The sequence below is a fragment of the Melozone crissalis genome, unplaced genomic scaffold, assembly GCF_028551555.1.
Source record: "Melozone crissalis strain CALT ecotype California unplaced genomic scaffold, PUWL_Pcris_2 ptg000041l_1, whole genome shotgun sequence".
Classification (NCBI taxonomy): domain Eukaryota; kingdom Metazoa; phylum Chordata; class Aves; order Passeriformes; family Passerellidae; genus Melozone; species Melozone crissalis.
The window spans coordinates 8,915,458-8,940,856 of record NW_026535819.1 but is presented as its reverse complement, the minus strand read 5'-3'; the positions used below and the strand labels follow the sequence as shown (position 1 = coordinate 8,940,856).

Below are 25,399 nucleotides of genomic sequence, written 5' to 3'. Positions count from 1 at the left end.
GGACTTTCTGATGAGGAGCCTGTGGGACTGAGAGGGGATCCCACCAATCCACATAAACACCTCCAAAGGGTGTCAGAGCATGGTTTGCCCTGCACTGAGCAAACCTGTGCTTCCAGAGGCAGGGAAGGCATGGATACAGAAATCCTGGAGCCACCAAAACCAGCAAACCCAAGCTGTGTGTGCAAACCTGTGCCACAAAAACCAGAAAAGCTGAGTTGTGTGTGCAAATCTGCACTTCCAGAAGCAGGAAAGGCAAGGAAGCAGAAATCTTGGAGCCACCAAAACCAGAAAACCTGAGTTGTGTGTGCAAACCTGTGCTTACAGAGACAGAGAAGGCATGGATACAGAAATCCTGGAGCCACAAACAGAAATCCTGGAGCACAAAAACCAGCAAACCTGAGCTGTGTGTGCAAACCTGTGCTTCCAGAGGCAGGGAAGGCATGGATACAGAAATCCTGGAGCCACCAAAACCAGAAAACCCAAGCTGTGTGTGCAAACCTGTGCTTCCAGAGGTGGGAAAGGCACAGATACAGAAACCCTGGATCCACAAAAACCAGCAAACCTGAGCTGAGTGTGCAAGCCTGGGCCTCTAAAAGCAGGAAGGGCACGGATACAGAAATCCTGGAGCCACAAAAACCAGCAAACCTGAGCTGTGTGAGCAAACCTGGGCTTCCAGAGACAGGGAAGGGAAAGAAACAGAAATCCTGGAGCCACAAAAAGCAACAAACCCAAGCTGTGTGTGCAAACCTGTGCTTCTAGAGGCAGGGAAGGGCATGGAAACAGAAATCCTAGAGCCACAAAATCAGCAAACTCGAGCTGTGTGAGTAAACCTGCCCTTCCAGAGGCAGAGAAGGCATGGATACAGAAATCCTGGAGCCACAAAAACCAGCAAACCTGAGCTGTGTGTGCAAACCTGCTGGCAGCCCAGAAAGTTGGGCTGCTCAGGGCTTAATTGCATCTCTTAATCAGCTAATAGCTGCAGCAGGAGCTGCCAGGAACAGCGTGGCAGAGCAGGGAGCAGCCAGCTCAGGGACTCACTGCAGATTCTGGGAATGGCTGGGGAAGGGAGAGAGTGCTGGGCTCAGCCTGGGGAGGGAAGGTGAGGCCTTTGGGGCTACCTAAAACCAGAGGCCAGACAGAATTAAGGCAATAAAAAGCATTTCTATTTATTGAAGAGCCTTCAGGTACATTTAGGGGAGACAAATCCCCCAGGGCCTACACCCAAAATGGATGATGGGTCACAGGTTTCACACTTTTATAATTTTGGGCTATTTGCATATTGGGGGTTAATCTGCCAATTACAGCTTCAGCTAATGAAGTCATTTACCCCAAATTTGCTCCCGCAAAACTCACTTTTGTGTCCATCTCTGGGGCCTGAGGCAGTGAGGTGTCCTTGATTGTCAGGCCTGGAGAGGAATTGTTGTGTCTGCCCAAAATGGGGAAGCAGCAGCTCACACTGGGTGTGGAGTTTGGAGTTATATACTAAAGAACTGCAGGGCTACAAATGTATGGAAAATATAAAAGCTAAAATCCTAAGGGATCAAAGGAGCAATGCAGGAACAGGCTGATTGCCAGGATGAAGCAAAGGCTGAGCCACTCCTTGCCAAGGGCTTGGGGACCTCAGGGGACAATTTGCACTCTCCTTCCCAAGGGTGTGCAGTGATGGCACAGTTGGGGTGGTGACAGGAGGGTGGCCCTGCCATGCTGGCTGTCCCATTGTCACCCTCCTGCCAGCCTGGCCCCACAGCCCACACACAGCTCTGGGGTGACACTGTCACAGACATCTTTTATGAAAAATCCTTTCCTTAGGATTTTTCCTCCTGAGAAGCTGAAAGGCCTCAGGAACAAAATGTAAACAATGGTTATCTGCTGCTGTGGAATGCAACAGGTGCATCTGTGATTGGTCTTGTGTGGATGTTTGGAATTAATGGCCAATCACAGTCAGCTGGCTCAGACACAAACCTTTGTTATCATTCTTTCCTATTCTTAGCTTGGCTAGTCTTCTGATGAAACCTTTTCTTCTATTCTTTTAGTATAGTTTTAATGTAACATATGTCATAAAATAATAAATCACCCTTCAAAACATGGAGTCAGATCCTCATCTCTTCCCTCATCCAAGAACCCCTGTGAACACGGTCATAACACTGAAGCATGAGCCCAGCTGTGCCCAAGGAGGGAGCTCAACCTGAGACCAGGCTGATGTTCCCAGTTGTTCCCAGTGGTGATCCAGGATCCCTCTGGGAATCTCAACACAGCACTCTCTGGGCCAAGCCCCTCTGCTCAGGCTCTTCCCCAGGGCTGGCACCTGTGTCATTAACACTCCAGTGCCAAGGCTTGGCCCAGAGAGGGCATCTTGGCCATTTCCACTTTATGCTTCCACTCAACCCCCTGGCTGAAGCTCCCTCAGGGAGAGCTGGAATCCCCCTGAGCTCCTAAATCCAGGCTGTGCTGATACCATCCTAAACCAGGCAGCAAACACAGGCAGCTGTTCTGTGGGGGAAACTGAGGACATCCCAGATAAAATAATGGTTTGAGTTGGAAGGGACCTTAAATCCCATCCAGTGCCACCCCTGCCATGGCAGGGACACCTCCCACTGTCCCAGGCTGCTCCCAGCCCTGCCCAGCCTGGCCTTGGGCACTGCCAGGGATCCAGGGGCAGCCACAGCTGCTCTGGGCACCCTGTGCCAGGGGCTCACACCCTCACAGGGAAGGATTTCTCCCCAATATCCCATCTAATTCTCTCATTCTTCAGCTTAAAGCCATTCCCTGTGCCCTGTCATTCCATCCCTTGTCCCCAGTCCCTCTCCAGCTCTCCTGGAGCCCCTTTAGGTCCTGGAGGCACAGTGACACTAAGGCAAGGCCATCCCCACCCTCTGCCAGGCATTGCACAGCACATCACTGCCCAGTGCCCACCTCCTTCCCTGTGCCATCCACAGCCCCAGGCACCTCCTGTGTGCATCACACAGAACCATTAGGAAGTCCAAGGTCACATTTTTAATTTCTGTTTCAAGGCTGAAACATCTGCCATCTCCTGTAGCAGGAAATGAAGGGGGGGAAAAAAAATAAAAATGCCATCATCAGTGAGGGACTTGCTCTGAGCTGATTCTGCACAGGATTGCTGCTGTCTGGCTTTATGGAATTACCTGTTGACAGATTCCAATTTGCCATTAGAAAAAGGCCTTTCAGACAGGAATCAGCCTGGCCCAGTAGGGCTGACACGCAGCTGGGTGGCTGAGGAGGTTCCAGCCATGCTGGCAGCAATTTCCAGGCCATTGCTGCTGCCACACAACACAAACAACGCCTGGGGAGGCTGGCAGGGCTCATCATCCTCCTGCTTCCCAAGGAAACCCCACAGTTTGTGTCTGGACATCCTGTACACAGTGAGGGTGGGGAGGCAGGGCTGCCTCACAGCCTTCAACTGAGTCCTGGGGGCACTCAGGGGTGCCAGGGCCACCAGAGCTGTGCCAGTATCACCCTGTGCCCAGGGCACGTCCCTAGTGTAGGGGGATAGACCATAAGTAAATAAAGGAAGTATAGAAAGCAATCTTACCCCCTTAAGAGTTGCAGCTGAGCCAATTATTAAGGATTAGGAGCAGGCCTGATGTTAACAGGCCACAGCTGTAGCCAATAAGAAGAGTGTTATAAAAGAGTGGATTGGTTGGTTGAGGGGAACTGGAGTCAGTTGGCTGCTGTGAGGATGAGGAAGAGGCCATGCCCAGAGGAAATGCTTACAAGAAACATCAAGGAGGTACAAAACTCTTAGCAATATGGAACTCTTGCAATGTAAAGACAATAGAACTCCTGCACTATAATGACAACACCCTAAGGCCACAGCAGGACTTGGGCTGTCACCCAATGTCCAGCCCTGGGGACAGGGAGCAGCTCCCAGGGCTGGGGATGACCCAGAGCACAGGGGCAGGGACCAAACCAGGTCCTGTGCCCATCCCAGCTCCATCTCCTGCCAAGCCCAGCACTGCCTCCCCACTGGGCAGGGCTTGGTAAACACCAACATCAAATTTGGGTGCTGCTTCTGCTTAAAGTGATGCCTCAGCTTTCAGCTTTTCTATTTTTCACATTCTGTGCTGCTTTAGTGGGTGGGTCTGGGCTTCACATCAGGGAATGGTGAGCTCTGTGCACAGAGCAGGGAGACAAAACAATTCCTGCTCCAGCTGGGCACCAAGGACAAATGATCCAAATCTCAGCCCAAGAGCACAAACACCGTGGGCTGGAGAGAGAAAAACAAGCAGGGTGGGACTGCCTGGGCTAAAGCTGGAATGGGACAATGAACTGCAAGGTGCAAATGGAGCAGAACTGATCACAGTGACAGACCCTGTGCCCGGCCGTGCATTTTGGGACCATTTTGGTTCATCTTGGGTGCAGCCCTGGCTGGGCTCTTGTGCTGCCCAAGGTGGATCCATAGAGGCCTGTGAATAAATCCCTGCTTTATTCTTTAGCTCTGTCCAGTCTCTGCTCTAGGGCGGACTGCACAAGGCATCACAAGTGCCTGAAATAATCAAGAGGTGGAAGTGTTGCCCTCAGGCTGGGCTGGGGTGTGACACAAAGGACATTTTTTGGTAAATCTGCTGGGACAGTGCTACAGAATGCCTGAGGCAGAGGAAGACTCCTGGAAACATGGAAGGGCAGGCTGGATGTAGCTCAGGACAATCTGATGAAGCTGAAGATGCCCCTTCTCACTGCAGGGGCTGGATTAGATGGGATTGAAAGGCACTTTCCAACCCAAACTATTTCCTGCCTTTAATTCCCAGGACACTCTGCACCAGTGGCTCTCTGTTGCAGACATCTTTTATGAAAAATCCTTTCCTTAGGATTTTTCCTCCTGAGAAGCTGGGAGGCCTCAGGAACAAAATGTAAACAATGGTTATCTGCTGCTGTGGAATGCAACAGGTGCATCTGTGATTGGTCTCATGTGGTTGTTTCTAATTAATGGCCAATCACAGTCAGCTGGTTTGGACAGAGTCTGAGCCACAAACCTCTGTTATCATTCTTTCTTTTTCTATTCTTAGCTAGCCTTCTGATGAAACCTTTTCTTCTATTTTTTTTAGCATAGTTTTAATGTAATATATATCATAAAATAATAAATCAAGCCTTCTGAAACATGGAGTCAGATCCTCATCTCTTCCCTCATCCTGGGACCCCTGTGAACACTGTCACAGCTCCCATCCCACATTCCAGTCTCACACAAATCAACCAGCCCCCCCACCAGCCTGGATATCCCTCAAGCTGTAAACAAAACCAAACCCCAGCAAGGTCAGAGCAAGCAAACAGTGAGAGACATGGGGAGCTGGCTCATTCCCACTGCAAATATCATTACAGACTAATAGAGAGAAATCCTTCCTTCCCTCTCCTGCATCTCTTATCCTTCATGCTCAACTAGGCACCAGCAGTGTCTCAAACATTCAAACCACGCATTATTAGCACTGGTATTTTATTTTTTTTTAATAATAATTACTGCTACTTTTGGCTCCAGAAGTGCCTGAAGCTGAGGAGATGTTCTCACTCCCTTTATTATGTTTTCTTTCTTCTGCTGCACCAAAAGCTTGCAGGAATAAGCAGCTCCCCTGGCAATAAGCACATTAAGGCACCAATTCAGCTGATGGAATGGTGCTTCTCAGAGAACTCCCAGCACTGCCAGAGTGCTCTGCACACTTCATCTTCCTCCAGCTCAGCAGCACCTCTGAGTTTTCACTGTCTGAGGCTTTCCAAAGTGCTTTTAATGAAATAAGCTGTCAATCCCACAAGTCCATCAATGACAATTCACAGCACAAATGGCTCTTGCTGCTGCTGTGACAAATCCAGAGGACTCTAAGCCTGGGCAGACAATAAAAATCCAAGTGCTCTGGAGCAGAGGGTGAGCATGGGAAGCAGGTCCCAGCTTTGTCACATCCTGGGGTGGGCTGGGCGTGTCACCTGCTGCTCTGTCTGGCCTGGCTCCAGCAGCATTTCACTATTGCAAACCCTTCCTTTCACACTTCCTGACCACTGGTGACTCCCCTTGTGGGCACAGGACTCTGATGAGACATGAATTCACCAATTACAACAGGAAAGTGCTAAATTTATGTAATCCAGCACCTGTCCCACACAGCATAGCCATGGAAAACAAGGATCTCTAGATCCCAGAGCTCTGCACTATTGCAAACTCACAGCAGTGACACTGTTTTACTGATAAGAAATAATAAACACCTGAGTCCCAACATGAATTCCTGTCTCAAGTGCTTTCAATCCTGCCTCAGAGAAACCACAACTGGTACCCCACAGGCAGGGGACCCTCAGCTCCAGGTGTCTGAGCCTTTCACACCCACAGCCAGCCAGGACTGAAGGAGGGATGTGCACAGAAACAACTCCCCAGAGCTGCCCAGAGCTGCTGCTGCTCTGCCAAGGTGACACTGGGTGGCAGGGGTGGGGACAGAGCCAGCAGAGCCTGCTTTCCTCCTCTCCTTAAAATAAAAATAATAGGCCCTTCTCCCTTGTGGCCCACATGAATATTTCATCAGCAAACTGCCTCACCCTGGATTAGATATTTCTCTCCCTCTGGCTGAGATGGGAAGCTCACAGACCTTTGCAGGAGCTGAGGACATTTTGGGCACAGAGAGAGTGATATCAGGATAAAAGGATGGAAATAACCAAGGCTTCAAGCAATTCTGTGTCTCTGGGAAGGCAGTGCTGACTCCTGATATTCCATGGAGGGCAATGAGGGAACATTATTGGAAACATATTCCATGCGGTGGAAACAGCACATACTGCTTATAGGATGTGGTTCCCTGTCCCTCCGTCTGTCCCTCCCTCCATGGGCACCTGAGCACTGTGACTCTGCAGTGACAGCTCTGCAGGCCTGGCTGGCCCTGGGAAGTGTGAGGGAGAGGGGACATCAAATCCCTGAGATCAAATATTGCAGCCTGTGCTGGCTTCCCTTACACCAAGGGCTGCTAAAGGAGGGCAGCTCCCAGCCAGGGAGCAGGGCTGGAAATTCCATGTGCTGATGGTTTCCTTCTGTCAGAGCTCAGCACTGGCCACACTGCCCTGGTGTCACTACAGAAGCCATTCCCTGTCACAGACATCTTTTATGAAAAATCCTTTCCTTAGGATTTTTCCTCCTGAGAAGCTGAGAGACCTCAGGAACAAAATGTAAACAATGGTTATCTGCTGCTGTGGAATGCAACAGGTGCATCTGGGATTGGTCTCATGTGGTTGTTTCTAATTAATGGCCAATCACAGTCAGCTAGTTCGGACTCTCTGTCCAAGACACAAGCCTTTGTTATCATTGTATTCTTTTTCTATTCTTAGCTAGCCTTCTGATGAAATCCTTTCTTCTATTCTTTTAGTATAGTTTTAATGTAATATATACGCTAAAATAATAAATCAGCCTTCTGAAACATGGAGTCAGATGCTCGTCTCTTCCCTCATCCAAGAACCCCTGTGAACATCATCACAGATGTGTTTAAAAATGACTGGCCATGGCTCTTGGTCCTATAGTCTGGTTGAGGTGTTAGGGCATAGGTTGGACTCGATGATCCTGGAGGTCTCTTCCAACCTCATTATTCTGTGATTCTGTGACACAGGAGAGCCAGCCCAGTGCAGAATGACACAGGTGACAACCCCAGGGGTGTGGTATTCACATGACTCTGAACAGAAAGAAGCTGTGAGACAAGGAGAGAAGAAGGAAAACACAATTCTTATCTCGCTTTCAGTGCCTGTGTTGTGCTAAAGTAGAATGCAATATGGAGATTGTTTACCCACAGTGAGGATGTTTGGTTCCCTTGGCCTGTCAGGGCCAGGTGTGTGTGGGACTGTCACGGGACAGTGAGGAGAGAATCAGAGATGATGAGAGCAGGGTGACCAGCTGTGAGCAAGAGTGAGTGCAGGGCAGATTCAGTTTAGATACAATGTACATAGTACAGTATAATAAAGCGATTAATTAGCCTTCTGATATCCATGGAGTCAGATGCATCATTCTCTCTCCCCTTTGTGGGAACCCAGGACATCCCTCTGGCTGTCCTGAGCAGCCCAGACCCCTGCCAGGGGGCTCAGAGACCCTGGCACAGAGCCCAAAACACCTGTGGGTTTGATTATGACCCGTGGAGCAAATTAGCAACCTTGTATGAAGATCAGCAAGCCACAACAGTTTAAGGAGAATATTAGTGAAGTTATCACAGAATGGAAAAGTAGATTTTGGGGTTTCTGGTATGGGGGTTCAGGAGGCAAGATGGAGGGAACTGGGTGTGTCCAGCCTTTCTCCTTCTTCTTCTTGGCCTCCATCTCCTGCTGTGATGGTGGCACTTTTGGATTGGTTTAGAATAGAAGCTCACTGTCTAACATAGGTGATCGGTATTGGAAAGTGATTGTAAACATTGTACACGTAGTTTTTAGTATAAAGACATGACACTGCCCTGGGGGCAGGCAGAGTGCCTGGAACTGTCCTGCTGGATGGACCTGGGCAGGTCAGGAGAAAGAGTTTTATAGATAAGGAACAATAAACAACCTTGAGATGGAGAACTGAAGAGTTCCAACTCATTCTTCAAGTGCCAGACTGGGAAAAGAGACTTTTAACAATCTCAGGGTCACAGAGAACTGAAAAGATCCCGAGACCCCTTCACCAGAGTCACCTTTGATTTACAATACAGGGGGACAAAGAGAGCTGGCACCTGCATGGGAGGAGCCCCCCAGGGCTGTGTGTGACCCCCCTTTGCTCACCTTCTTCTCATCCCCCTCCTGCAGCAGCTGCAGGTGGCTCCTCTTCTCGCTGTCCCTGCGCAGGGAGCTGTGCTGGTGGTGGGGCAGCCCCGAGGGGGGCGACACGCTGCGGCCCTGCGGGTCCACCCACGTGTAGATGTGGTTGGTGACATAGCCCCCGGGGATGCGCCCCACCGAGTGCACCGACAGGTTCAGCTTCTTGCAGCCCTTCAGCACCTGCAAGGCAAGCCAAGGACAACGCGTCAGTGTGTCACCATCATGTTTTCTGACAAATCCCTTCCCCAGGACTTCTCTCCTCAGAAGAGAAAATGTAAACAATAATTATCTGATTGCTTGGATTGTGGTCTGGAGGTTGCTTGCCAACAGGTGCATCTTTGGTTTCATGTGAATTGTTTTTAATCAATGGCCAATCCCAGTCCAGCTGTGTCAAGCCAAGGACAAGGAGCTAAAGTGTCACTATGATATTTTTGACAAACCCTTTCCCCAGGACTTCTCTCCTGAGAAGCCTCAGAAAAGAAATGTAAACAATAATTATTTGATTGCTTGGATTGTGGTCTGGAGGTTATTATTTTATTATTATTTGATTGCTTGGATTGTGGTCTGGTTGCTTACCAACAGGTGCATCTTTGATTGGTTCCATGTGAATTGTTCTTAATTAATGACCAATCCCAGTCCAGCTGTGTCAAGCCAAGGACAAGGGGTTAATGTGTCATCATGATATTTTCTAAAAAATCCCTTCACCAGGATGTTTCTCCTGAGAAGCCTCAGAAAACAAATGTAAACAATAATTATCTGATTGCTTGGATTGTGGTCTGGAGGTTATTATTTTATTATTATTTGATTGCTTGGATTGTGGTCTGGAGTTTGCTTACCAACAGGTGAATGTTTGACTGGTTCATGTGAATTGTTTTTAATTAATGACCAATCCCAGTCCAGCTGTGTCAAGCCAAGGACAAGGGGTTAATGTGTCACCATGATATCTTCAAAAAAATCCCTTCCCCAGGATTTCTCTCCTGAGAAGCCTCAGAAAAGAAATGTAAACAATAATTATTTGATTGCTTGCAACAGTTTAGGTAGAATAATAGTGAAGTTATCACGGGGTGGAAAAGTAGATTTTGGGGTTTCTGGAATGGTGGTCTGGAGGTTGCTTACCAACAGGTGCATCTTTGATTGGTTCCATGTGAATTGTTTTTAATTAATGGCCAATCCCAGTCCAGCTTTGTCAAGCCAAGGACAAGGGGTTAATGCGTCACCATCATATTTTCTGACAAATCCCTTCCCCAGGATTTTTAAGCTGAGAAGCCTCAGAAAAGAAATGTAAACAATAATTATTTGATTGCTTGGATTGTGGTCTGGTTGCTTCCCAACAGATGCATCTTTGATTGATTCCATGTGAATTGTTTTTAATTAATGACCAATCCCAGTTATTAATGTCTGGGACATGTGTCACTATGATATCTTCTAAAAAATATATCCTAATAAATAGAAGTTCTTTGGTTCCATGTGAATTGTTTTTAATGAATGACCAATCCCAGTCCAGCTGTGTCAAGCCAAGGACAAGGGTTAATGTGTCACCATAATATCTTCTAAAAAATCCCTTCATCAGGATGTTTCTCCTGCATAAAAAGCTGGGATTTTTTTTGTTCTTTCCTCACTGTAACACAGTGAAGGCAAAGCTGCTGCTGAGAAAACACGGAGAAAAGCTTTTCCATCAGCCAGGAAAGAGCAGAGTGGGGAGGGGAGGTGAGGTGGGCAGAGCCACGGCCAGGATGGGCTGAACCTGGGACTCTTTTGCCACAGAGACAGGTTCACTCAATAATAGCTGCTCGTAAGTAGCTCGCTTGGGTTTTGGGATGGCAAACTTAAATTCATTTTGCTTGGTTTTTCTTGCTAGACCATGATGCAAAAGGTACAAGGGCTGATCTTTGCTGTTTATAGCTTATTTTTCATTATTATTTCATCTTTCCTTTATGGTACGTAGTCTCTATCATGTAACAGCTCTGGCGAGGAGTCAGAGCAGGACAGGGGGCAGTGCTGGGGCACAGCAGCACTCACCCTTGTCCCAAGTCCTCTCCAGCCCCCTCACTTCACCTTCCCCTAATGCAGGAGCCCCGTTAGACACTGCAAAGTGCTCCAAGGTCTCCCTGGAGCCTTCTCAGTGATTGTGCTGGCAGCAGACAAAACCAGGATGGGCAAAGGCTCAGCTCAGCCCCAGCTCTGCCCCCACAGCTCCAGCCTGGAAAATCTCCTGGTGCCTGCAGGGAACATGGACAGCACTCCCAGAATTTCAGCCACTGAGTTACCAGCTGCCTGCCCCAGCACAAGCAGTCAATTAATGAAGGAATAATTACTCAGTACATCCTCACACTTAAACCAGCGTGCACAGAGATGGCCTTGGGGGCCACGGGAGGTGATTAGCTGCTCTGCCCCTCCAGCTTCCACTGCGAGGAGCTGACACAGAAACTTCAATTAGCACAGAGGAGTTCTCCCTGGGGACAGCTGTAAGTGCTGATCCCTCCAGAGGCCTCAGGGACACCAGCACTGCAGATCTGCTCTCAGAAATGAGGTGTTTGGGGTTTTTTTCCCATTTATAGATCATTTTGATGAGCTGCCCTGCAAGCTCTGCTGTCCCCACAGAGCAGAGAAGCTGCTGAGCAAAGCTTGTGCCTGGGAAGGACTAAAAGCAGCAGCTCCTCAGGAAAGGGTAAATAGTCAGGATTAGTGGGCTGGCTGCATCCCAGCCCTGAGCTGGCAGCACTGCTGCTCCTCCCTGCCAGAGCACAGAGAATCCAGCTCAGAGCCCAGCTCAGCATCTCCATCCCACACAGCAAACCTGGCTGCAGACCTGTCACATGCTCCAAGGTCACCGTGTGCCACAAGGACTGCCAAACCAGTGGGGACCCACAGAGCATTCAACCCCCTGGCTGCTCTGTGACGGTGTTCACAGGGGTTTTCAGGTGAGGGAAGAGATGAGAATGTTGACTCCATGTTACAGAAGGCTTGATTTATTATTTTATGATATATATTACATTAGAACTATACTAAAAATAATAGAAAGAAAAGTTTCATCTCAGAAGGCTGGCTAAGCTAAGAATAGAATGGAATGAATAATAAAGGTTTGTGTCTCAGACAGAGAGTCTGAGCCAGCTGACTGTGATTGGCCATTAATTAGAAACAGCCACATGAGACCAATCCCAGATGCACCTGTTGCATTCCACAGCAGCAGATAATCAATGTTTACATTTTGTTCCTGAGGCCTCTCAGCTTCTCAGGAAGAAAAATCCTAAGAAAGGATTTTTAATGAAAATATGTCTGCGACACTGCCCCCCAGCCCCTGCTCCTGCAGCTCCCCAGGCCCTCAAACACATCCCTGCAGGGTTCTCCTCCTTCCCTGGGCACTCAGAGCCCAGCTGGGCTGCTCCCCATGCTCCATCCTGCCCAGGTCTCTCTGGGATGTTGGAGCAGGTCCTGAGCCCTCTGCCCATTCCAGGGTTCCCCTCTCCCATGGGCACCATGGCTGTGCCAAGCTTCAGGGCACAGAGCAGCTTCCTGAGCCAAAGCCAGGCTCAAGGTGGGCTGAACTCCACAGAAATCAGTGAGCTGGGGGTGGCAGGGACCCTTCTCACCTACACAGAGCTACCAGGACAAGGGATCCCTTTATACATTTACTGAGGGGAGGACCGCAGTAAGTGTACAAAGGACTCTGCAGAGTGTCCCCAGCCTGCTGCAGCGCTGCCTCTCTGGCAGACACTGTCACCAGCAGTGTCCTGCTGGCTCTCCCAGCTCTGTTCACTCCGTGCCCCCCCTTGGATGGAGCCCTGGCTCTGTGCAGCTGCTCCCCTCCCCTCGGGCTCTCTGCTGTCACCTTCATGCATAAAACATCTCCCAGAGCCCAGATCCCTGCTCCTGGTGGCCCTGTCAAGGCAGCTGCAGGGGGACATAACAATCCCTGTGTAAATCTCTGGCCTCTCATCCCTGCTAATTTCCCTGTGCCCCCAGAGAGCAGCTCTGCTGCTGTGCCTGCCCTGCCAGGGGGTGACATTTGGCTCGGGCTAAATGGCTCTGCCAGGCTTCAGCAGCCAGCCTTGCCCTGTCCCTGGGGCAGCTGTGACACTCCAGGGTGGAACCAGCCTGGGCCTGGTCCCTTCTCCTGTGCCTGATGCTCCTCCTGTGCTCCGTCCTTTCTCCTGTGCCTGATCCTTTCTCCTGTGCCTTGTGCTTTCTCCTATGCCCTGTCCCTTTTCCTGTGCCCTCCTCCTGTGCTCAGTCCCCTATCCCGTGCCCAGTCCCTGCTCTTGTGCCCCAGTCTCTCCTGTATGGTGCAAATCCCAAGGTTTCCTCTGCTCCTCCTCCTCCCTGCCAGGATGGATTCTCTGGGGAAGGGAGGGAAGGGGATCCCTGTGCCATGTCCAGTCCTTCCCTGAACACCTCCAGGGATGGGCACTCCAAAGCTCCCTGGGCAGCCCCATTTGATGTTTAACAACGTTTTCCATGGGGAAATTCCTGCTGATGTCCAACCTGAGCCTCTCCTGAGGCCGTTCCCTCTGCTCCTGTCCCTGTTCCCTGGCTGTCCCCTCCTGTCAGGAGCTGTGCAGAGCCACAAGGGCCCCCCTGAGCCTCCTTTGCTCCAGGCTGAGCCCCTTCCCAGCTCCCTCAGCCTCTCCTGGGGCTCCAGCCCCTTCCCCAGCTCCGTTCTCTTCCCTGGAATTGCTCCAGTTCTTCCTCTGAAGGGCCCAGAACAGGACAGAGGATTTGAGGTGGCCCCAGCAGTGCCGAGCCCAGGGGGACATCACAAGGGACAGGCTCTGGGGGGGAATTCTACAAGGGAAAACTTTTTCCTCCCAGACACACAAATTGTCCTGTGTGCACTGACTGCAGAGACACCCCCAGAGCCACATCCTGTGAGGTTTTTGGGACATGAGGAGCACACTGAACCTCACCCAGAAGGTGATAAGAAATAAGAAATAACAATAAGATTTAAGAAATTCCACCTCCTCAATGCTCTGTGCAGAATCAGACAGTGCAGGCTGCATCTCCATCTCCTTTCTCAAGCCACTGCAGGGATTTGCAGCCTCAGATAAGATGTGGTTTTGCCCCATCTCTGATGTGTTTAAGGACCACGGGGTGGGAGGTTTAGGGCTGGCAGCACAGTGTGCAAGCTCACCTGCCAGCAGCCCAGCTTACAGAAATCACTGATGTGAATCTGGGAATTAATGCCAAAACCTTCAGCAGGGAAACAGTCACCGACTGCCCAGAAATGTCAGCAGAAGCAGCAAGTGCCAGAGAGAGGGGCAGATTGATTGCACGAGGCTAGTGATCCCCTAACAACACTCCATTTAATTATCAAGCCCTCTGACAGGGAAGGAGATCATTTAAACCGATCAAAATAGGAAACACACATCTCATGTGGGCCACAATTACCTTCAAAAAACCCCATAAACCCCAAACAGCTCCCAGTACATCATGTTCTTTTTTGGGATCCAGAGGGGCAGCTGCCACCCTTCAGGTGGTTTTATATCAAGAGGTTTTATAGAGTTGGCTCCAGACCCTGCAGGTCTCATATCAATGAGCGCTTTCCACTCCCATCTCCACCATTTCCCCTCTTATTCCCCACTTCCCAACAGCCCTGAGAGGTAAAAACACCTCCAAAAATCCCCCCAAAAGGAGCACAGCTGCCAGAAAGGAACAGCAATGAATCACCAGGATGCTCCTGGCAGCCTGGGGCAGGGACAGCCCCCTCCCTTCACCTTCCCCAGTAAAGGAGCAGCCTGGAGTGGGAAGATCCCAGTTGGATGCTGGGAGCATTAACCATGAGCCATCCTCCCCCTCAGCACAGCCTCCAGCTGCTTTTCCTCCAGCAGGAACAGCCTCCTGGAAATGGTTTGGCATGAGATAATGGCTATGGGATAATGGGCACGAAAGAATGGCTATGTGACACTGTCATATTTTCTGGAAAAATCCCTTTGCCAGGATTTCTTCTCCTGGGAAGCTGAGAAGCCTCAGAGAAAAATGAAAACCTAATTATCTGATTATCTGATTGTTTCTCCTGTGTTTTGCTGCTTTGGAATGTGGTTTGGAGGTTGTTTATCCAACATGTGAATTGTTTTAACTTAATGACCATTCATAGTCAGGCTGTGTCAGAGCTCTGGAGAGTCATGAGTTTTTCATTAGTATCTTGTTAAGCTTTCTGTCTGTTTCCTTTCTCTATTCTTTAGTATAGTTTTAGTATAGCATACTTTAATATAATATAATAACATAATAAATTAGCCTTCTAAGAACATGGAGTCAGATTCATAATTTCCTTCCTGCCATGGGGGACCCTGAAAATACCACAGCTATGGAATAATGGCTATGGGATAATGGGCACTGCTCTGCTGGTGAGCTCCAAAGGTCAGTGTGGAGGTTATTACCAGGAATTTGACAGCATGACACCCCAAAAAGTAAGGCACAGGTTTAGAAATAAAGCTGCAAAAGGAAAGAAATGCTGAGATACTGATGCCTCAGGTTTAGCTTTTCTATTTTTCACATTCTGTGCTGCTTTAGTGTGGGTCTGGGTTCATATCAGGGCATGGTGAGCTCTGTGCACAGAGCAGGGAGACAAAACAATTCCTGCTCCAGCTGGGCACCAAGGACAAATGACCCAAATCTCAGCCCAAGAGCACAAACACCGTGGGCTGGAGAGAGAAAAACAAGCAGGGTGGGACTGCCTGGGCTAAAGCTGGAATGGGACAATGAACTGCAAGGTGCAAATGGAGCAGAACTGATCCCAGTGACAGACCCTGTGCCTGGTCGTGCATTTGGGGACCATTTTGGTTCACCTTGGGTGCAGCCCTGGCTGGGCTCTGGTGCTGCCCAAGGTGGATCCATGGAGGCCTTTGAATAAATCCCTGCTTTATTCTTTAGCTCTGTCCATTCTCTGTTCTAGGGCAGCCTGCACAAGGCATCAGTTCCACAGGAGGGAGGCAGGGGGAGCTTTTACAGCGCGTTCCGGCTCCGTGCAGGAGAGACGGCAGAAGTTTGTGCAGCCGCTGTTTCCTGCTCCATTCCAGGGCGTTCCTGCTGCACTCAGGGAGGGTTTTTAAGCTTGTGGGATCAGATGGACTGGGCAAAACAATGCTGCTGTCACGGGGAATGAAGCAGCTCCCTGTGGCTGCTGGGGAGGGGAGCAGGAGCTTTTATATGATTGAGCCACATCACCTAAAAGGCTCCTCTGCTGAGACAGGACAGTGAGCACAGGATTTTCGGCTCCCAAAATGTTTGCTCCAGGGATCAGCTGCAGGCAGGATGGATAAAAGGCTATTGCAGCTCCCCCTGCACACCTGGGTAAGGCCAAATTTGCCAGGTGAAGCAAGGAGAGACTGTCCCTTCCCCAGAGTGCAGAGAGAGGTTTTGGAACAAGCTGCCCAGAGCAGCTGTGGCTGCCCCTGGATCCCTGGAATGCCCAAGGCCAGGCTGGGCAGGGCTTGGAGCACCTGGGATAGTGGAAAGTGTGTTTGCCCATGGATCTGGATGAGCTTTAAGGTCCCTCCAACCCAAACCAGTCTGGGATTCCATGATTTTAAGTCTATCCCAGCCCTGTGTTGCCTGACAAAGCACAGGGAGCTGGATGTGAGCAGAGGAACAGAGAGCCTGGGATGCTCTGAGCTGGGAGGAACAGGGAGAAGTGGAATGAGGAGAAGGTGACCCAGAGGCAGGAGAGGAGAGCAGGACACAGGAGGAGGCTGAGGGAAGCACAGATAGAGGGACAGCAACGGTGCCAGGGTCCAGGGGACACAGGGGTGACACAGGGATGACACCGGGGATGCCAAAGGGGTGACACAGCCTCCCTGCAGGAGGACAAACAGGAGCTGCAGGAGGCACAGTCCAACCTCTACCCCTCTCCCAAGGCAAAGGACAGCAGTTGGGCTTTCAAGTAGAGGCACTTATGCAAATCAATGCAAATCGATGTATAATTATGGTGATTGCACACATTTAGCCCCAAGGCATCGGGAAGCCCATGTCCCTTTCACGGCAAAGGTCAAGTGAAATCTAAGCTCCAGCACCTTCTCCCCAAGCCCTCCAAGGGCTGACAGATCCCCATCCCCACTCTGCAACCTCCCACCCCTCCATGCTGCTCCCTGCCCAGTGCAGCCCTCAGGCAAGCCCAGGACGGTTCTAAAAACAGCAGAAAGTTCCACATAATTGTGGAAACAAAGCAAACCCAAAGCTGTTTGGGTGCTTTCAGGGCAGGGGGAAGGCATAAGGGAGATGCAGATTGAAGCACTGCCTCCTGCTTCCTCGGGTCTCCTCTCTCTGCTCCACTCCTGGAAGGAGTGATGTGAGGCACCATATTGGCTAAAAATGACACTGCCATCAGACAAGGCCATACTGTCTAAACAGGGTTAATGGCTGGGTGGAAAACTTTGGAAGAATCAATGTGGGGAAGTGAGGAAGATGCTGGATTGTAGGAGCATCGAGGGTAGGACGGTGGGGACGGACGGAGATGAGAGATCTCTGGAGCCAGGTCTGGAACTTGGGGTTTATTGCAAAGGGCCTGGGTGCAGGGCCCTGCTGGGAGCGGCCAAACACAGCTCAGAGCAGGAATGAGAGAAGAGAGGGGGAGAGAGGATGAGAGAGTAAAAGGGGTAAGAGTGAGGTTCCCGTTCTAATACAATAAATCTTCTTCTGTGTTGAATATTCTAATTCTCACTAACCAATCTAGTACAGGATACAAAACCTACAGCATTTCCATACAGCCTATAAGAATCATTACATTACCATCCTGTGTTACATTTTAAACCCTAAAATCTCCTCTTTGGGCCCCTTCTGCCAAGCTGTAGGGTCGCTCTGACCCTTGGGCCTGTCTGCAAGCAGAGGGTGTTGTTCCATCAAAAGGGGATCACCTTCAGCTGGCCACACCATTGTTTTCCAGTTGTTCAGTAACTGAGGTATCTCAAGCTTGCTTTCATTTCAATCTCGCTTATAGTTTCCATATTCTCAAAATCTTTTGCCAGGCAATCATATTTCTAAGGCTTTCCTGTTTCATCTTCCCCAACACTGCATGAAGCACTGAGGGCATCCAGGCACAGCCTGCACAGAGCAGAGCCCCCTCCAGCCTCTCCCAGCCCCAGGGGCTCCAAGGCAATCCCTGGGGCACCTGCAGGACCAGAGCTCCTCCAGGGCTCAGCTTCACCTGTCCTCACCTAGCACCTGGTGCTCCTGGCAGGGAGAACTCGGAGCATGCAGTCCAAAGAACCCAAGGTAAATCACACAGCAGGTGCTTTGTCACTCTAAGTGAGGATATTTAGAGCTGAATAATTCTCCATGGCATTGAGGAAAGTGTCAAGAAAATCCATCCTCATCCCTGAGGACAGGGGAGGTGGGTAAAGGATATTTTAATTCACCGGTTCTGACGCTTTTGTTTTCTTCCAACGGCCACTAGAAGGAAATAAGCTTTTATCCTCCAGGTTATGTTATCAATTTCTCTGCTGAGCCAAAACTGTTTATTTACAAGGAGCCCACTACATAACAGAGATGCTGCAAGAACTCCAGGATGCCCTGACAATGCTAACCCTGATGAACAAGCCAGTGCTGGTGCCAAGTCCTATCATCCCTGCATTATGAGGAGAGGAGAGATTAAGGCCCTCATTCCAATCTTTTGCATCACTATAAAATCATTTGATTTCATTAGGGCTGATTGTGATTTGCTGGTGAAATGAAGGGAAACAGATGACTAAGGAACTTGTCCACTGAGGGAAACCAGGGGCAGAGCAGTAAATACAACCAACTCCTCAGCCAGGTGGAGCAGCCAAACCCACGTTCCCACAGCCCTGGCTGGGTGTGCAGCTTCACCCCAGCCCAAGTCACACCAGGAATTCATCTGGAGCTCCAGGTGAGCTCCAGGGCTCAAACCACAGCTCCAGATCTGCCCTGGAACCAGAGCAGCCCTTCCTTCCACTGCCATCAGCCCTCCCCCTCAAGGAGCTTTAAAAGTCATTTTAAATGCAGATGCCTCCAAGCTCCAGAGTGACCATTTTCCCTCCTCCTTTTTCCCAGAGGGAAATCCTGGTGCCTGTACACTTCCCACCCTCTCCCTCTGAGTCCAGCTGAGCACAGGAGCTGATATGGAAAGTGTTTGCAGGACAGAAGGGCACAGCAGGAGCTCCTGGCATCATACAGCACCTGCCTTTCAAGCTGTGAGTGCTTTTTTGGGGTTTTTTGTTTCTAAGCAGATGCAGGAAGGGATTACCACTCTAATTATTGGGGTGGATGCTAGTCACATCCTCCTTTTCCATACTCCAGTTCCCCCAGATCCCTGGGGAAAGGGAGAAGTTTCAAACCTCTTTCTTTAGTGCCTTCTAAAAACACAGAGCCTCGATAAGCACGCAGCAGTTAAAGGAACAGGGCTGAAATCCTCACAGAATCAGGGATCAAAGGCTGAAATCTTCACAGAATCAAAGGAACAGGGCTGAAATCTTCACAGAATCAGGGATCAAAGGCTGAAATCTTCACAGAATCAAAGGAACAGGGCTGAAATCTTCACAGAATCAGGGATCAATGCATTGCCTGCACCCCTCAGCCATCCCAGCCCTGCTCTGGCTGATCAGCCACAGCTCCAAGCACTTGGAAGGGTCAAACCCAACCAAACCAAGCTGCACTCACTGCTCTGAGCTGTGCCCCCAGTGCTGGGGTGATTAAATCAGCAGTGTCAGATCATGGTGATCAATTAATTTGGCATCACAAGAAACAGCAGCATGAAATTTGCTTCATTGGAAGCTGGCTGGAAAGAAAAATGGCTCTAAATATGTTTGAGGCTCGGGGCTGCACATCTCTGCTGTCATTTCTCAGAGGTCTTTCGGCAATCCCACACTGGGGTCCTTTCTTATGAAATACTGAAAATTCTGAAGAGATCACCTTGTTTGCCAGTAATGGGACATAGAAGGAATTTTAATCTCTTAATTATTTTTAAATGCCCACTTGGCACTTCCATCAGAGCAGGAGATGGAAGGGATGGAGGGAGTGAAGAGCTGTGCTGGAGCAGAGATGGTGGAGGCTGGGGATGAGATCCCCCCTATGCCAGGCTGGGGTGTGGGGTGGTACCCCCTGATGCAATCCCCTTCCCTCACAGGGACCAGGACAGGCTGGCACTGCCACATCCCAGAGCCCTGTGCCTTGTCAGCCTCATCCCAAGCCTTCCCCAGTCCCTCCAGCCTCTCTCACAAATAAAAAACCCAAGCCAGGGCACTTGAACTACTCCAGTTCCTCCAGAATAAACTCAATTCCAGCCCAGTGACTTTGGCAAAGTCATCACAGATTTACACCAACACCAAAGAACCAAACTCCCCCAGCCCAGCACATCCAAATTAGTGAAGTTTTGGGGATTTTGCTCAAGCTGATCCACATCTGCCAGGAATAGCTGGGCCAGTGGTGGGACCAGTGCAGCTCTTTGGGGCTGGTGTAGCTCATTAAGCCAAATCCTAAATCAGGAATTTTTCCACTTCGTCTTGTCCCCTCCCTCTCTAAATGTCTTTTTATTCAAAGGACATAAAAAACCTACAGCAAAGCAAGAAATGTAAAGGGTGGGAGAGAAAAGAGTGAGAATTTAATGCCAACCCCAGAGCACTGAGGAAACACCTCCCTGGGTAAAATTTTGATGGTCTAAAGCCACAAACACCTTGATTTTATCAAGTTCTCTGGATAAAATATGACAGCTTATCAATACAAACTTTCAGCAGTACTGCTAAAATATAGCAGTATATGCTCAAATACAGCAGCATATACACCATAAATAGTAAAATAAATATATATATAGTGTGTAGACATAATATCCTAAAGAGCAAGGCTGATAAAAACCAAGCCAGCTCTAAAAAAATGGCAGACAACAATAACTTCTCCACTTACCCCATAATTCAAATGCTGGTGATCTTTTGCTAAAGTGCACTCATGAATGCTGCAATGATGGAGCTGTAATTGTAATGGAGTCATTTAATTTGGATTTGGATGGCACAGCCGAGCTCAGAGCAGACAAGGCATAAAACTCCCGTGCTCACGTAAAGGTTAAGGAGCTGGTCATTAAGGGAATTGATTTGAGTGCTGAGGTAATCTTGTGGTTGAAGGCAGAATGCCACTTTTTATCTCACTGACCCTGGAAACATCTGCAAACAGCAGTCAGTGGTGACAGGCCAGCAGTGAGTTCTGGGCTGGGACATCACACGGGTCACTTAGCCAGGTGTTGTGGCCGCTCTCATCTCGATTCACTTCGGGTGCATCACTGAGCGATGCCTGAAAATTCCAGGAGTGAACAGAAATTGCTGCTACCCTGTGGAAGGGGCTAACAGCAGGCATGTTAGCTAAAGGAGGGAGAAGGAGCTGAGAAGCAAGAAGAAGCTGATAAGGAGCTCACTCCAAGGCTGTGACCAAGGAGTCCAAGAGAAGTGAAGAATTGAAGAAAGATAAGAAGAGAACTTTGCAGCTGGGTGATGTTGCAGACATGTTTTATGAAAAATCCTTTCCTTAGGATTTTTCCTCCTGAGAAGCTCAGAGGCCTCAGGAACAAAATGTAAACAATGATTATCTGCTGCTGTGGAATGCAACAGGTGCATCTGTGATTGGTCTCATGTGGTTGTTTCTAATTAATGGCCAATCACAGTCAGCTAGTTCGGACTCTCTGTCCAAGACACAAGCCTTTGTTATCATTGTATTCTTTTTCTATTCTTAGCTAGCCTTCTGATGAAATCCTTTCTTCTATTCTTTTAGTATCTTTTTAATGAAATATATATCATAAAATAATGAATCAAGCCTTCTGAAACATGAAGCCAGATCCTCACCTCTTCCCTCTTCCTGGGACCCCTGTGAATGCTGCCACAGGACAAAGTATTTTTAGAAAGTTAGTTGAAGTCACTGCAACTTTTCACCAATGGTGTTATGTTGATTTATTGTGGCCAATAGTTAAGGTAGAAGAAGTATAAACAATTAGAAACTGTATAAAAGGTCAGCCATGTTCGATAATAAAGAGTTGCCATCTGAGAGTGCTTGTGGGCTCTGCTTTGGGTTGTGACCGCCTCGACAGCTCTAAGAGCCTGAATGAGGGATGCGGGACTCCAGGGGCTCTCCAAAATGCAGTTTATTGTATACAAAAGTGGCTGCCGTGGGAAGGCTCATCCGAGGCTGCACAAACGAATGCAGACATTGCATTTATTCCCTGCTCTGCCCGAGCAGCTGGCACAGTCCCAGCCGGGCACCCCGAGCATCCGCGGCTCGTGGAGTTTGTCACGCTCAGCCCGGAGCCTTCCCGAGCCTGCCCCGGGCCCAAGAATGAGCTCTGACAACTCCTGTCAGCCCAGCACGCCGTGCCTGTGATGGACAGCAGGGCTCCCTGCCCAGACAGCTGCTGGCTGCAGGACAGGGGGAAAGAGGAGCTGGAGCATCGCAGGGACCAAGCTGAGCTCCGATCAGACACGGTCTGCCCCAGGGAGCTCACACAGCCCCTCCTCTGGAGCGCAGAGTGTCTGAGAGATCAGCCACACAGCCAGGGGCTTGTGGTAACCAAGTCTCTCTCCTCAGCTTTCTCTGTCTCCGTTGCAGCGTGTGCATGAATGCCAGGACCAAGCCAGCTCTGGTTTGTCACAGAATACTCTGAGTTGGAAGGCATCACAAGGATCACCGAGTCCAACTCTTAAGTGGACAGCCAAGAAAGGGGTCAAATCCCCAATCCTGGGGTTGTGAGTACCAAGCTCTGAGCAGTGGAGCTGATTTTGGCCATCCAACACTGCCCCACTGCAGGGCAGACCGAGAGCCAGGACACAGCGAGGTTGGCTCTGCCTGAGGAGAGCCTTTGCAGAGCTGTCAGTGCACCCACCTGAACCCCAGATCCCAGGTTTCAAGGGGAAGCAGAGCACAAAACAAATCCACTCATCACCACCTCTTGTCCCTGCAGCTCTGCCACTCTGCATGACACCCAAAACATCGGGCTGAGTACCTCAAACCTTCTAATTTGTACCTACCCATTTGTACCCACAACCTTCAAATGCTGCCCTTGAGCATCGCTGAAGGCGATCTCCTCATTTCCCCCTTCCCAAATGCAGCGTCTGAGGGCAAATTAACACTTGGTTAATTTTAGAGTCGCCCAAGGATTTATTAGAGCTGTACTGTAAATCACTCTGCCACTCTTCCCAAGCAAAATGTTTCCACCACCTAGATGTGGGTCATAAAAACCCTTCCCAGATGTGGAAAGAACCCAGGAGCTCAGGAACGTGTCAGCACAGGGAAAGTGATGAATTTGTTGTTGAAAGAAGTTCAGTTCACACGGAGACAATTTCTGAGCTGCTTTTTCCTATCAGGATCATATTAACAAAATATAGCTCTTGGCAAGCCACGTCCTCCAGGAATTATTTCTGTGCAGGAAGCACTTAGTTTCACTCAAAATTAATAATGTCTAAAAGGCATCAATTACATTATATTAGAGAACAAACAGAAAGTGATGTGAATTACCCAGCAGAGTGGGATGAATTGGAGATGAAGTCATGGAGCAGAGCATTCCTGACACCTGGTTCCTCTCCATCCCAATGCCATAACCAAAATACATGGGGGTTGCAATCTCCAAGCCACAAAATTGCAGACTAACAGCTGAAACCTCACCCTGCTGTTGTTCTATCATTAGGAACAAGAGGAAAGTAATTCCTACAAACCTTTCCTGCGCTGTCAGGATTACCAGGGAGTCATTTCCAGCCTGGAAGTCGTGCCCTTGCCCAGGGCACTGATTTAAAGCCGGGGTAGGGAACACACAGGTCGGCAGGGAAGAAGTGTTCAAAGCTGAGCAAGATTAATGTGCTGTCAGAGGAAGGCTCCACATGGAACAGGCTCCCAACAGAACCACTTTAGCTTATTATGGAAAAATTAAAGCACAAACAGCTGGAGAACAGCCTTGTCACGCCAGATCCCAGCTCTCCATACGCTGCCTACAAATTGCAGCTCTAAAAGTCGATTCTGCAGCTCGATAGGTTTGTGCGTCGGGAACATTCCGAGCGGAGCCCACCAGCCACGAGCTCAGCTCTGGGAACGGTTTGGGACACTCAGACCTGGATTTGCCTCAGAACCCCGCGTTTCAGGCGAAAATCCCAGTTTATGGCGTTCTCCCCCCACATTAAAGCTTTTATCGATATCCCCCATGCTGTTACGGGCTACAACAGGTCTCCGGGACATGTGGAGCCGTGCTGGGAGAGCGGGAGCCCTCAGTTCAGTTGTGTAACCATTCTCCTTCTCCCCCTGGAACATTCAAAGGGGAATCAGGGATCTGCTCCTGCCTCGAGAAGTCTTTGGGCGGGGGGGTCTGTTCTGCTTCTCCGTGCCTCAGTTTCCCCATCATTGCGAGCAGAAACCCGCTAGAGCGGCTGGACTACGTCCCTTAAAACCCGTCTCACGCAGATTTCCAGCTTCCCCGAGCATCCCAGGCTGCAGGCGAGCCACGAGCAGGCACCGCTGCATTTCAGGGGCGCGACAAAAGCGCAGGACGAGCCTGCCGTGCCCGATCCCTGCCGTGGGTGACACCGCTATCGCCACCGCAAACTTTCCGAGCGCGGCTGGCCCCGCACGATGTCGCCGGCGCGATGCAAACCCGGAGCGGCTCCGCTCCGCCGAGGGCTGCGGGTTCCGAGCGCCGCGTCCCGGGGAGCGGCACCGGGGGCTCCGGACACACCGGCTGATGGGGATGGAGCCGGGGAGGTATGCGGATGGACGGGGATAAGACCCAGGGAGGGAAGGGACGAGCGGGGGGACACCGACAGGCACCGGAGAGGCAGAGCGGGACGGGACGCGCAGCGGAGCTCGGGACAAGACGGGATGGAGAGAAAACACCACCGGACCCGCTGCGATCCGCCTTACCTTGACCGCCTCGGCGTGGGTCACCCTGTCCAGGGACTTGCCGTTGACCCCTAGGATCTGATCGCCGACTCGCAGCCCCTCCCGCTCGGCCAGAGAGCCGGGTTCCACCAGCGACACATAGATGCCCACGCCGTGCTCGGCGCCGCCGCGGATGCTGAAGCCCAGACCCTCGTGGGCTTTGCTCCGGCGCAGCGTCACCTGGCGCAGCTCGCCCGGGAGCACCGGCGGCGGGGCGGGGGGCGGCGGGGGGCGGCCGGGCGGCGGCAGGTACGGCCCCTCGGCCGTGTACTGATCGAAGAGGAGCTGGTCGGAGCGCGGCAGGACGAGGCGCAGCAGCGGCAGCAGCTGCCGCCGGCGGGGCCCGTCGAGGAGGGCGCGCAGGGAGCGCACCAGGTCGCAGACGTTGCGGCGGCCGTGGTAGGCGTTGAGGCAGAGGATGAAGCGCTCCCGCTCCGCCTCGCTCAGCAGCGCCGTGAGCGCCTGGTGCAGCCGCCGCACGTTCGCCGAGAGCGGCCGCGGAGCCGGCCCCGGCGCCGAGCCCAGCGAGCCCGACGAGGAGGAGGAGGAGTGCACGGACACGCCGTCCAGCTCCGCGCTCATCGCCGCGGCACCAAAAGCACACCGGGGGATGGAGCGGCCGGAGCGGGGCGCGCCGGGCAGGAGCGCACCCGAAGCGGGCAGCAGCAGAACCGGGCGGGGCGGCAGCGCACCCCCCGGGCAGCACCGACACCGGCCGGCCCCGCCGCTCCACCTGTCCGTGCGCTCGCCCGCGGCTCCCCAGGAAGTGACGCGGCCGCCGTTGCCGGGAGACCGGTTATACAGAGCGGCCCCG

General features: G+C 50.8%; 1 protein-coding gene across 1 annotated transcript in view; it reads right to left on the bottom strand.

The window, feature by feature from the left end:
- The window catches only part of WHRN (whirlin), a 55,523-nt gene extending 30,326 nt beyond the window's left edge, over positions 1-25,197 (bottom strand). Inside the window, exons 1-2 of the mRNA XM_054284023.1 lie at positions 24,568-25,197; positions 8,710-8,925 (exon numbers count right to left, since the gene is read on the bottom strand). Of these exons, the coding sequence (XP_054139998.1) occupies positions 8,710-8,925; positions 24,568-25,167 (816 nt within the window). The 5' untranslated portion in view covers positions 25,168-25,197. The remainder of the gene's footprint in view (positions 1-8,709; positions 8,926-24,567) is intronic.
- Between the last annotated feature and the right edge of the window lie 202 nt (positions 25,198-25,399).